Source organism: Musa acuminata, chromosome BXJ3-11, assembly GCF_036884655.1.
Source record: "Musa acuminata AAA Group cultivar baxijiao chromosome BXJ3-11, Cavendish_Baxijiao_AAA, whole genome shotgun sequence".
NCBI lineage: Eukaryota > Viridiplantae > Streptophyta > Magnoliopsida > Zingiberales > Musaceae > Musa > Musa acuminata.
Window position 1 is genome coordinate 7,088,852 of NC_088359.1, and position 13,649 is coordinate 7,102,500.

General features: G+C 37.6%; 2 protein-coding genes across 2 annotated transcripts; one reads left to right on the top strand and one right to left on the bottom strand.

Moving 5' to 3' along the window:
• The first annotated feature begins 3,454 nt into the window (after positions 1-3,454).
• Positions 3,455-11,187, top strand: LOC103970743 (tryptophan--tRNA ligase, cytoplasmic). The gene is made up of 12 exons (XM_009384654.3): positions 3,455-3,770; positions 3,867-3,986; positions 5,218-5,403; positions 5,628-5,679; positions 5,800-5,865; positions 6,220-6,306; positions 7,646-7,738; positions 8,543-8,623; positions 9,289-9,360; positions 10,102-10,170; positions 10,498-10,608; positions 10,871-11,187. The coding sequence occupies exons 1-12, from the start codon at positions 3,526-3,528 to the stop codon at positions 10,919-10,921; spliced, it is 1,233 nt and encodes a 410-aa protein (XP_009382929.1). The 5' UTR covers positions 3,455-3,525; the 3' UTR covers positions 10,922-11,187.
• A 274-nt stretch (positions 11,188-11,461) lies between these two features.
• Positions 11,462-13,167, bottom strand: LOC103970745 (60S ribosomal protein L38-like). Its single transcript, NM_001378019.1, is given in 3 exon segments — positions 11,462-11,742; positions 12,498-12,681; positions 13,090-13,167. Coding segments are annotated over 3 exon segments (210 nt in total). The 5' UTR covers positions 13,093-13,167; the 3' UTR covers positions 11,462-11,719.
• Between the last annotated feature and the right edge of the window lie 482 nt (positions 13,168-13,649).

The window sequence follows — 13,649 nt, forward strand, 5'->3', positions numbered from 1 at the left end:
CTCATTAAATTTCAGCAATATGAAAAAAGTTCATGAAATTAAAAAATAAGCCACCGTTCTATATCAATTTTTTTATGTGCAAGTATTTAATTGCAACCGACGACCTAGTTTTGGTGAGGTATGACTATGTCGAAAGTTGTACCCATGATCTCAGAGTTGCTAATGACCTGGAAGTAACTCAAAGCTGCTGGTTTGGTTCACAGAATATGATTGTTTGGAAGGTAATATTGATGGTTAGGCAATCATATTGTTTCTTTTTTAACTTCTGTGCGTTTTCCTGAACTTTTACTTTATTCTTGCTTCCTGAGCATTAGTTTTCAAGCTGAGTGTACATTATTGGTTGTATTGTGACCATAATATCATGCAACTCTTGAACTTAGAATGGAGCAACATGCAAGGATGTAAGAGATAGACTATGTACCATTAAATCATAAAAAATCATGAGTACTTTTTTGGAATCTTGTTTGTTTTGTTATGATTCGGTCAATCACTCGCTGGATTTTTTAGGCATAGAGATTTTATGGATTTTCATTGGATCAATATCAAACCTTCAACAGTTTAAATGTGTGTGCATTTCACTATACTCTGATATTGTGTTGTTTGTTATCCTTCAGTCGACCATTTGCTGGATTTGGTATTGTGGATTTTCACTGGATCAATACCAAACCTTGAACAGTTTAGATGCTTGTACATTTCACTTTACTTTCTGGATGAGAATTAATTCAATAGAAAGCTAATTTGGCCCTTCCAAGAAAGAAGTATTGGATGACAGAAGTGAATTGTAGGGACCTAGCAGTTGCTCTTGAATGCAATTGTTAATTGGCTATGGAAATAGATGACTTGTCAGTTCTCTTTAAGGATCATTAAAAATTTCAAACTTGTATGTGGATGTCCTTGAAGCTCACGTAAGTGTTTTGAAGATCAGGGAGTGGAAGGATAAGAAGAAGACTGCTGATCTCAAGAAGAAACAAGCTTCATTTAAGAAAAACTCACAATGAGTCAAATTTGTGATGCTTTTGTTCTATGGGCTTTGTGTGATTGAGCAACCTATATAATGAGCCAAAATTGACTATCTTGTCATATTCAAGTTAATTTTCTGCTGCTGTGTTTCATGACAGTGAGGCAATGCGTGAATATTGGAAATAGTGTGACACATTGTCGTACCGCTGATGCTGTCATGCAATAGTCATGCAATATGGTGATGTATGGATATTGCATGACAGTGAGGCAATGTAAGAATTAACTTGAAAGTATCAATTCATTGCTGATGCTGTTAGTTGTTAAATGTGGCTAAAAGGCTAACTTTTTGGGATGTTCAATGGCATTGGTTTTGCTTAAACGATAATTTCCATGGTGCTGCCTTAATATGAATGAATTAGCAACCAGCTTTATTCTCATTCCAACTATGGAGACTTGAGAGGTTAAGTTGAAAATATTGTTATTATGATTACGCTTCATGATTGCAGTTGGGTTTCGCTTCTCTTCGAGACAACAACAGGTTGTGGTTATCTAAACTAATGCCTTTATTCTATGGTCCATGGATACAAAAAGATTGTAAGCTCAATTAGGTCCACATGACAATTGGTATATTGAAGCTTTTTGCCGAGGAACTCTCCATCATAACCATGGAGAGAATGGATAAAATTGAGAAAATTTTCAAAATTATGAGACCTTAGACTGAAGCTGCATTTTCCATGAGCCTAGCAATTTTTCTGATCATTGTGCATATTGTAATCAGGTAGAATATGTGTAGTTCATCTAGAGATGCTCAATTAGCACTTTTTTTCTTGTGACAGGAACCACAAGCACTTGGTCAGTTGAATTTGTTTTGCAAGAGAGGGACTGCTGTCATGCCTGCTGAACAGCATTCGGCTTCCCTGCTAGGCGAATTGATTGGACGTTCTTGTATGTTTTATACTCATTAAACATTTTATTTCATTGGTCTCCATTGTTTTTTTTTGTTTTTGTTTTTTCTGCTTTTGAACCCAAAAGCTGGGTTCGGAGAGAATGACAGTGCTTGTGTCTATTGAAGCTTTTGTGCAAAATCAAATTCACTTCGTTGAATTGCAAATGTTGAGCTATAAGCTTGCAAATTGCAGACCTGTAACAGGTTAGATGTTGTTTGACTACTACTCAGAATATAGCTAAAGCAGCATGTCATGACAAAGTAATTGATATTTAGAATCATGGTTCTTAGATTAGTCATCATTGAATTGCTGCGTGAATATTTCATGTGGAGGAAGGAAAATAACATGACAATTCCCTTTAAATTGATCTGTCAGCAAACAAACTTGAGATGCCCTTTTACATCTTCTCTAGATGGAACAAAAGAAGAAAATTATATCAAAGAATCAATAGTAAAAATTGGATGCCTTTTTCTTTACTACTTTTCCTCTGTGTTTTATACAGGAACAGGATGCTGCAGTCTGCCGTTCCCCCTCGGCCACCGCTAGTGGCCGGGGCCCTTCGGGCTGGAGCCGGACGGCAACCTCGCCATCCACGTCGCCAGCGCTGCCCTCGCCTTCTCGTACATGCCGCCCGTGTACGCCAGATAGTTCGCGCCGTCGAAGCCACCCGGCGCAGGCCTCGCTGCATCAGCTCTCTCGATGCTCGATATGGAGACGACGATGACGACCCAGATGACGCAAGACCTTAGAGAAGCCATGGCAGGGTGTTTCGATGGAGGGCTCGATACCGGAGGATGGCTCTTCCTTATACTGTAAACCCCGGCAGGAAAAGCTTGCTTTAGTCGATGGTGGTGGCACGAGCTCGGGAATATATATAAGAGGGCGAGGTAGGTGACGGTGGTTTTCGTGTTGACTAAAAGGGGTTTGAAATGGTCAAAAGTGAGAAAAGGAGGACGAGTTTGACTGTTGTCTGTCTCGTGTTCCGAAGGTATCAGAGCTGAGAGCTGGCCAAGTCTTGGACGGTGGCAGCTGTGTGATAATTTGGACTCGGAGTTGTTGACCTTCAGCCACTGGTCTTTGAAATGTAATGTTGTCTGGGATCAGAGCGGCTATTTGGGGTGCTTTCCCGGCACCTGCTACGGAGACTTAGAATAGAGATTAAATGCCCCTTTGTCAAAGACATTAGAAAGCAAATAAAAGAAACGAGGATTTCTAAACGGTAATTAACGCTAATAATTATTGGTTAAAAGGGAAAATTGTGAAAAAAGACATCTCTAACGGATTTTTTAAACGGATCGAGTCAAATTTTTTGGATCTATATCTCCGATCAGTTTGAGCGGGTCGGTTTTGGATCATATGCGGGCTATCGGGTCCGTCAACACCCCTGGTTATATTTGATCCATCGACAGATCCGGATCCGACCACAAGCTAAACATTGCCTCTTCCTCGGCTTTGCTTTTTGCCGACGATACCCGCGTTCTTCCCTTGCTATTAGACACTTAAGTCGCAACGGGCCCTACTTGTAACTCTATACTTAAGGAGTCCTAAACGGTCATCAGAAAAGGGCCTTCAAAACCCTAATCGTCACCCGCTTCGCGATCCTCCATCGACGTCTCACATGGCGGAAGAGCCGAAGAATGGTGACGCCGTCGGAAGCGGAGTCGGTGGTCGGGAGGCCGAGGAGGAGCAGGTGGTGAACCCGTGGGAGGTGACGGCGAAGGACGGGGGGAAGATCGACTACGACAAGTTGATCGAGAAGTTCGGGTGCCAGCGACTCGAGGAACCGCTCGTACGGCGCGTCGAGCGGCTCACCGGACGCCCCGCGCACGTCTTTCTCCGCCGCGGCGTGTTCTTCGCCCACAGGTCCGGCTTTTTTTTTCGCTCTCCTTATTTCTGGTTCCTTTCGGTCTTTCGGTGCTGTTCTTGAAGTCATGCTTGTTATTGGTTGGTTCTGGGTAGGGACTTCAATGAGATACTTGATGTCTATGAGAGGGGCGAGAAGTTCTACCTCTACACGGGCAGAGGGCCTTCCTCTGAGGCGTTACATTTTGGGCATTTGGTGCCCTTCATGTTCACTAAGTAGGTGTCACTGTCTGTAAGTTACTCTTCCTAAATACATTTCTATGTTCATCATGAAATTTGTTAGCTTATGTTAGTAAAAGCGTTTCAATGTTTATCAAATATAGAATAATACTTGCTCCACTTGCTTGAGGTTCTAGCTATTTTGATTTTCTTCCATATGGTGTTAAGGTGGTACGTGTCAAAACTTTGATTTTTCTAGTATATTCTGGATGTTTCTTGCTCCTGAGGGTTTTGAAAATTGTGTATAAGTTAATCCCAAATTCCCATGATAAAAAGCATCCATTTCTTTGGCTGAATGAAATTCATAATAAGGAAAATTCGGTGATGGTATTTTGCTAATTGACTACAAAGGACAAAGTCCAAACTCATCTCATACTTCATCTCTATGATATTTATCTTTTAGCAGGAATATTGAAATTTTTAAGAATTCTAATTTATTACTGAGGTACCAAGTCACATCCTGGAGGAAATCTTCATCAATATGTTCTTATTGATAACTATGGTTAATGTTGTCCTTATTCTTTTGCTTTGTTGGTTACATCTTTCACTGTTTGATGAGAAAATCTTTTTAGGATAACAAATGCACTGAACCTTCCCAAGTATCTCTTTTTGCTAGTTAGCAAGCAAATCATAGGGGATTACTTTGGTTTTCAGGTTCACTAGGCCCCTGAACTAACCCCAACATATGGGCTCCTAACTACTTTTGGATTTTGGGACAATAAATTATTCTGAGATGAGCAATTATCTTTGTGCACCTAGGTGGGGCCTAGGTGGTTACCTTAAAACCCAAGGCCCAATATATTCTCTAAAAGGCTGGTGGACTGCTTATTGTAAAGGTTCAGATTTATTGGATAATAGGATTTGGGTTTAAAAAAGGATGGAAATGAGAATATACATCATTATGAGAAAGGCTCTGGTAGATTTTTTTGTTAAACAAGTGACTACATATTGGGCCTCGGGGTAAATGTTTTAGATGTTCACCGTTGCACCTAGACCTTCTTCTTAACTCTTTGGGTCAATCCCAATGACTGCCTAGGTATTCTGACAACTTTGAAGGAGAAATCTCATCAGAATCTGATGAAGTATTTGACTGAAGTGATAAAGAAACCAATCTAATTCATTTCTTTTACTCATCACATTATATCCTACATGTTTTTGTAATATGTTAAATATGATCAGAAGCCAAACTTGTGATCTGATCATGGTTTTAAGTTACCATTTTCTACAGGTACTTGCAGGATGCTTTCAAGGTTCCTCTTGTAATACAGCTAACTGATGATGAAAAATGCATGTGGAAGAACCTAACAGTGGAAGAAAGTAAAAGGCTTGCTCGTGAGAATGCAAAAGACATAATTGCATGTGGATTTGACATAACAAGAACTTTCATTTTCTCAGATTTCAATTATGTTGGCGGGTAATGTCTCTATTATTCTTATGTTATTTCACTGGAATGACAAATATGTAATATGTAAAAATCTGGTCTTCTTCCATAAATCCACTGGTGTGGTGAGGTGAACTATTCAGATTTCTGCCTTTGTGTTGGTTGAGAAAGATGTTCTTTCTTTAAAAAATTGTAGACAATGTTGATAGTTTATTACGTTTTGTCATGGATTCTAATGACCTGAGATTTATTTGCAGTGCCTTCTATGAGAATATGGTTAAGGTTGCAAAATGTGTCACATTTAATAAGGTGACTGCTAATAAATATCTTTTCTAATAATTATGGTTCTTGTTATATAACTTCTTTTATGTTCACAAGGTGTGCCATGTGTTAGTTTATTCAGTTTTCTATTGTGCTTTTCAAATGCAGGTTGTGGGAATATTTGGCTTTACCAATGAGGATCATATTGGCAAAATCAGCTTCCCACCTGTTCAGGTTCTATTTCAACACCTCTTGCTTTTGATTATGAGATAAATTTCCTTCAGGTCAACACAAAACACTTTGCATAATTAGGTGCACTTTATTACTATTTGAGCAAGTCAACATGGCGAATGTCTGGAAGTTGACAAGCTTTGTTCCTTGTAAGAAGTTTTGTTTTGAACCTCGCATGAATTTTCTGACCTTAGTTTGGCATAGTAACATCTATATCATCTGTATGCAAAATGTTCCTTACTGTTATTCTGTTAATGAAATGGACATGCTTATCTGTCGGAATTTTGCTTAGGTGATTGAACAAATAGTTGGTAGAGCTTCATATGATTCCTGATCTTCTCAACTTATCTTTTGTAGGCTGTCCCATCATTTCCTAGTTCATTTCCACATCTCTTCTCAGGCAAAGACAACCTTCGTTGTTTGATCCCATGTGCCATCGACCAGGTGCTTCTCGCTGTCTGTAACCAAATTTCCAATTAAGATTTAACTTTTTTGTATATCCTACAGATAATTGCTTACAATTTTTTTTCACTGGGTATTCCAAAATGTGTAATTCTTTTTATTTAATTGTTTGATGGTATTTCATGTTTTTGTAGTTTATAGCAAAGAATGGTGAGGAGATTGCCTTCTTTATACATCAGAGTCCATCATGAGAGACACTTCTTGTTTTATACATGTTTTTTAATTTTCATATGAATGGACCATATTGGCCTATTGGTTTTAGTAACATCTCTTTCTTTGAAAGAATGGGAAAACAGGATATATATCTTGCACGAACTTGCATATTGTGTTTGTGCAGATGACCAGAGTTTAAGCATCCGGTACTAGCAATTGTTTATATAAAAAAAAAAGTTAAACCTCTAAGAGTTATTTGAGGAATTCACAGCTGCTAAAATCTTTCCAAGTAAATTTTAGTTCCTTTTGCAATTTTACTCTGAGAGTGTCTTAGATTTAAGTTTCTTTTCAGTGAACTTTTAATATTGACTTTTTACTGTTATATAGATAAGCTTTTCAGTTTTGCAGTGCATATCCACACTGTGATCATATGAGCATGTGTGTGAGGAAGAGCACATTGGTCTAGGTGTTTATGCAGATTGCTATGCGCTGACCCATTAGTACGTTGGCATGTTTTGCCATGTAACATGCCTCTCATGTTAAGTTCATTGGCTGCATGGGCATGCTCGATCGTTGTTTGAAAATGGTGTCCTCTCTATGAATTAATATGGCTAACTCTGATATGTGGGTTGTCAGCCATTTTCTAGTATATGCTGGTCTATCATATGGGACAGGAAAATTATGCCTTCACACATAGTTGAGTAACTGCAATTGTTATTCCAGATTTCGAACTAAAATAGTTTTTCTATAATTTAATGGACATTGTTACTGTTGGACTATAGATAGAGCGTTTCTGTTAGCTATTTCTAATTACTTGCAGAAACTGCAGTAGATGAGTATGCTTAATATTTCATCCTTCTCTTTTTGAGATGTAATCTTTCATCTTAAGACGAACTAAAATCAAAGATGCACTATATTTAAACGATATGACAATATATTTATCTTATCACATAGTTAGCCTTTTACAGTAGCAACTCAAATTGTGCTTTAGTAAGTTTCTTATGATTTTGAGCAGACCATTAATGATGTCCTTCGTCCTATTTTTCTTTGCAAAGGATCCAATGTTTTGTTTTCATTTGTCTTGGCACGCATAGCTGCATATATTGTAGTGTCATCTAGTTGTTACAGGTAACTTTCCCTAACACTTGTAATTTGGTCTATTTTCCAGGATCCTTACTTCAGAATGACTCGAGATGTTGCTCCTAGGATAGGCTATCAAAAACCTGCATTAATTGAATCATCATTTTTCCCTGCTCTTCAGGTATGTGGTGTTTCATTTACTTGTTAGGAAGGTGTATCAACTACTGATGATACTCTTCTTTGAAGTTATAATTGACAAATAAATGTCTATTGTAGAATGTGCTGATTTGGAGAGTTGTATGTTTGTGCAATTGGCATGAAGCCAAATATCACCATAGAAAAGGAGGTTTTGGCCCTGTAGCAGCATTGGATGTGCTGCTGGCAAAACAAAAACAAAATAAAAATGATCAAATATTCAAAGTAAAAAAACCTGAATAAATTAGAAAACACTTGCCTCATCTATGATCACTCATTTTGTTAGTCTTACCCATCATCTTCTCAGCTACTCTAGCATCCCCTTCTATGCACAAGGCAGCACAGGAGATGAAAACCATATGTGAAATGAGCCACCTAATCTTGGACAAAGCCAGCCAGGTTCAACTTTAAAACACCAGTTCGGTATACCAACTGCCCATTTTGGTACTGAAAACCCTCTGTTCTAGTTCCCACAAACCCAGCATCTCAGTATCACCAAATAATGGTGATACTGTATACTAATGCTTGCATGAAGCATTTGTGCAAAATTTGGTACTGTTACATTTAACTTTGTTCATATGATTGTTATGTAACTAAGATGGGTGTAACCGATACTGCAGTTCCATGTTTATGATGATCATACTAAATAAGCTTGATTTACCATCAGTATCATTTCCATTAATATTTCTCATTTATGAACTATACTGAATTCAGCTGAGTTCTTTTGCTTTGTAATTTTCTTATGGTATCACTATGTTTTTTTTTATTTACTGATTTTACATGCTTAAAGGGGGAGACGGGAAAGATGTCTGCCAGTGATCCAAATTCTGCTATATACGTGACAGATTCATCCAAGGACATAAAGAATAAGGTTAGCATAATTATTAACCATTTTTTTATGTTATTGAATGCTTGGTCTTAACCTCATTGATTTTTCGCTTGAAAATGTACATTTCCCCAGGTCATCTGGTTGTTGCTTCCTTCAAAATTTGACATTTATAATTTGAGATATTGTTAGTGTTGTTCCCACCACCACATTTCTATTTAGTATGAATTTCAGAATAAATTGTGTGCCACTTTTTCATAGCTTGCTAGTTAACTCTCCAGCTGCTAAAAGGGTTTTATCAACACAATAATATTTCGTGAGTTTCTTGCGTGAAACATTCTTGTTGTCATCATGCATTAAAACCAAGGAAGCTATGTCTTTGTGACTTTGAAAATGCAAGATAAGACTCCAGTGTTCCTATATTCTCAAGTTATAGCACATCAGCTTCATTCTTCCATTTTGATGCTTTGACCTACTTCTTTCTGCGCCCATTTGGCATTACATATCCAAATTTCACTTTTACACTAAATTCCTGACGGTTTCTATTTCTTTTATAAAGTATGATATATCATGAATTCAAATATTGGTCATAACTGATCCCTTTGCCTGCTGTGATGCATGGATGTGATTTGATCTGCATTTTTGTGATGCTTGAGCTGAAACTTGGAACATAAACAAAATTTTCTTATAGTAATTTGCTATATTTATAGGTGAACAGGTATGCATTCTCCGGCGGTCAAGATTCAATTGAGAATCACAGGAAATATGGAGCAAATTTAGAGGTAATCCTTCTGAAATGTTGGTTCGCCAAGAAAGCAGAAGTCTTTGGATTTTCTTTTAAGTGATAGAACTCCTTGTTGGTATCAAGTATCTTTTAATTGATAAACTTTCTTGTCAGTAGCAACAGCTGCAGTTATACTGTTGGATGAGCAGATTGCAATGCTACATAAAATTCCTGAATGGATATTCCATAGTTTATATACTACAAAACAATATAACATTTAAAAACTGCACATCTACCTGTAATCAGTCTAATCAATCGAATCTATCTGTCGAAGTCAATTAGGATGTTAGTTGTTCTGAGGTGGTTATCCCTTGGTGGTCTATGATTGGTATTGCTATCAAGCATGTTAGTAGTTGTGGGCCGACCGCATAGAATTCTCTTTTATGGATATTCTTCCTTGTTAGTCACAATTAGCATCTGTCTAAGCTAGGATGGAGTGGGTAGGTACATATAAGTAATGCCCCATGAAAAAACAAAGGGAGAAAGATATGAGAGTACCAAATGCAGTTGGAAATGATGGGAAAGGACAAATTCTAGAAAGGTAGAAAAATACTTGTTAACAGAGACTATGGATACAGAGACTAGAAAACTAGTCAATATTTATTTTGAAGAATCTAGTATATCCTTTAACAAAAATATTTTGTTTAATTTGCTGCAATTTTAGCTTGTATATGAATGCACTTCAGCTATCTCTATGTTCTTATCAAATGATGATTCTATTGTCTTGGATCGTTGCCAGGTTGATATTCCTGTCAAGTACCTTGGGTTCTTTCTTGAAGACGATGCTGAACTTGATCATATAAGGAAGGTATCTGCATAATTTCTTATGTCCATCTTAAACACTGTTTTTTAGTGAAGTATAGATCACATCTGCAGTATAGCTAGGAGTCATATTAACCAACCATAAGATTGTGCTATGCCCATGGTGACATATCTATGTGGGTATCTCCTAAACAAGCATAGAAGTAGGTCCATGCCATACACCTTGCCATGGCAGGTGTTAATAGTATGTTGTGCATACAATTGATCTGGCATTATATCTCCCGGTTAGGAAAACGTCACTGTAAATTCCTCGCCTGCGGTATGCTATTCAATTGATTTATAAAATTCAACTGCTAATCTCATAAATTTCCAGGAATATGGTGCTGGGCGAATGTTGACTGGGGAGGTCAAAAAGCGCCTTATAGAGGTCCTATCTGAATTGGTTGAGCGACATCAGAGAGCACGGGCGTCAGTCACTGATGAGGTAAGGAAGCATTCTGCTCAGTTTCCTGCTCACATAGGTCAGGTAGGAACTTGCATTATTTTGTGGAGAAGCGACTTTATTGCAGAGTTGATAATACAACAACCAAGCATATATGCAGTGATATTGTTCAAGAAGCAAATAACAAGACAAAATGAAAGAGAGGAATCCATTTGCCAATTCTTTATGTCCGTTTTTAGTTGCTCTTGATGTATGCTTGATCACATAGCCACGGTAACAAATCTGCCTTCTCTTGCTTGTCCAGATGGTGGATGCTTTCATGGCCGTGAGACCGCTTCCCCACATGTTCAGCTAAAACGCTCAGCGGTGGGATTCCAGCACAGCACCTTCAATGTGTAAACAAAGGCGAGCAAAAGATATGATTTGTGTGGGTATTTCACTTTTTCTCTCGTTTATTTAAGGAATAGAAACATTGCAATCAGTTATTTCCCCCGAGATTTCTTGCAATATAGAGAGTAGATGTCGGTGCTATCGATATATGGTCATTGCTCAATTGTTCATTAAACATCTAAGAGTTGAAATGCAAGTTGATGTCCAATATGCATTATTGCCTTTATTTCATCTAGTGGTTTTTATCTCTTAGAATTATCATGTCAGGTCTATACATCTAGAGGCATGTCATAAATCTTTGATGGGTTTACTGGAAATCCTAGTGTCAGATCAAACCATTCACAGAAGTGCTATTCCGCTTGCTAATTTGCCAATTGACCTTACATAGATCATTTCCCCGTATACAAACAATACCCTTCCATTGTCGATTCAGAACCATGCTCGAAAAGAGAGATGATCACACCATCTTCGAAGAGAAGAATAGAGAGGAGTTTGCAACATTTCATATTGAGAACAAGCTGATTTGCATGTAGGAAGCCTCCAAGCACACGGATTAAACCATAAACACCATGTCGTTAAGGATCACAAATAATAGAAACAGGTGGACGGGTTCTAACTTAGCACAATCTCCAATTGTAAATGCGGAACAAAAAACAGATAGTAAATTAGAATTCACTCAAAACCATAACATGTAACCCATTAAATCAAAAGCTACACAGTTCCTTCCATGAGAAGAGGAAATAAACCCATCGACAGAGCATCCTCAGACTTCTTGGACGCTCAAACCTGCAAAATTAAAACAAATGAGACCACCAACACTGAGGTTGTCAAATCCAAATTATCTCAAACAAATCGATCATGCTGCAACTCATTGCGAAAGTACAAATTGTTGCCATCAAAAGAAATCAAGTTGTCTATAACTATACCATGTTCATACTTGCAGTCGATTACTCCTGTGACATTCTAGTGATTACTCCAATACAAAATATCAGAACCGGTCTATCCTGTGACATTCTAGTGATTACTCCAATATCTTGCAGTCGATTGGTGTCAAATCCATGTAAGACCATCTTGTACGCAATTTAATGTAATGGAAGTAATTCCAAGTTTTATAGAAATCACTACTTGCAACCAAAAATTCGTTCTTGATATCGATGTTGTTGTGCTTTTAAAATGGGCATGAAATTGAATCCAACAACATTGTGCTAATCCAGATTTCCCAAGTCAGTGATAACTCATTGTATTTACAATCCATTTTGTAACTAGATGACATCCTGTATGCATTGATTCCTTGAAGAATTCTTGTATGCTTAAACCCCAAGCAGCACAAACAGTATTATAACCTCGAGCAGTAATAGCAGAGTTGTGAATCATGATGCGATTCATGAGCTCCACTGTTACTGCAACCGAAGACATTAGCAATTATGATCTTTCAAGGCAAGGCCACCTAACTAAAAGAACTTGTTTTGGTGCATGAATCAAGCTTTTCTAGCTTTCGAAGACCATGTCAGTCCCATAACAATCAAGATTCGAGAACTAACCTGGTGGAAGAGACTGCTTCAACTTGTCTGCCTTCTCGGAGTCGAAGACGCAAAGCGTATAGAGGTACTTGGCGCAGCGGACTTTGAACTTGACCACATCCCTGCTCCTCTTGATCTTCACCGACCGTGCATCCTTCCTTCTCGCAGTGAGAAGGAAATCCTTAATCTCATGAATCTGCTTCGGCTGCGAGACACAGAGAATAGACAAACGGTAGAAAAAACTAGACAAATATCAAGCAGCATATGCAATGAATCCATCCAAGCAGATCCATTTCAGAATCAACAAGATAAAGCTTTCTTGCTCAGATGTAGCATGACTCCAGAAACATTAGCACAGCAATAAGCTCAACCGAAGAAATCTAAATCTTTCGAGTTGGCCAAGACTTGAATACAAATCGACGCTACAAACACACGAGAACCCAAAGGAAGGTGACCCGAATGCACCAAAATCCGAACGAACAAGAACAGAAGTTGCAGATCGAGACTCTAATACGTATCAAGAATGCAGTAAAAGCCGATCAAACGGAATCAAAATCAAAACCAAAACCAGCACGATTAATGCATGAACAAGAAGGATCGAAGAGAGAGATACCATTTCCGATGCTCTTTGGTGGCGGAGGCGGCCCGATTCCGATCCGTCGCCTCTCCGAGGAACCCTAATTCGAAGTGGCGGCGTGTGACTCGGGAGGGAGCCTTTATAGCACGGCGAGAAAGCTGAATTTCCCATACGACCCCTAATAAAGCATAATTATTTCCGTTCCTACGTGTCTCGAATGCCCAATCTTTTTGGGTTCGAGTTAGGTGCGGTCCAGTTTTTGTACTAAAGTATCGGCAAGAAAGAAAGCCCATCGGTATCATTCTTATATATATATATAAATATATATATATATATACATGTATATATATATATATATATACATGTATATATATATATATATATACATGTATATATATATATATACATATATATATATACATGTATATATATATATATATGTATATATATATGTATATGTATATATATGTATATATATATATATATGTATATGTATATATATATATGTATATATATATATATGTATATATGTATTTATATATGTATGTATATGTATATATATATGTATGTATATGTATATATATATATATATGTAT

Bases quoted from the DNA above. Each gene is read 5' to 3' on its own strand.
- LOC103970743 (XM_009384654.3), top strand. From the start codon at position 3,526: ATGGCGGAAGAGCCGAAGAATGGTGACGCCGTCGGAAGCGGAGTCGGT. The intron at 8,624-9,288 runs GTTAGCATAATT...CTATATTTATAG, and splicing joins CCAAGGACATAAAGAATAAG to GTGAACAGGTATGCATTCTC. The intron at 10,171-10,497 runs GTATCTGCATAA...ATAAATTTCCAG, and splicing joins AACTTGATCATATAAGGAAG to GAATATGGTGCTGGGCGAAT.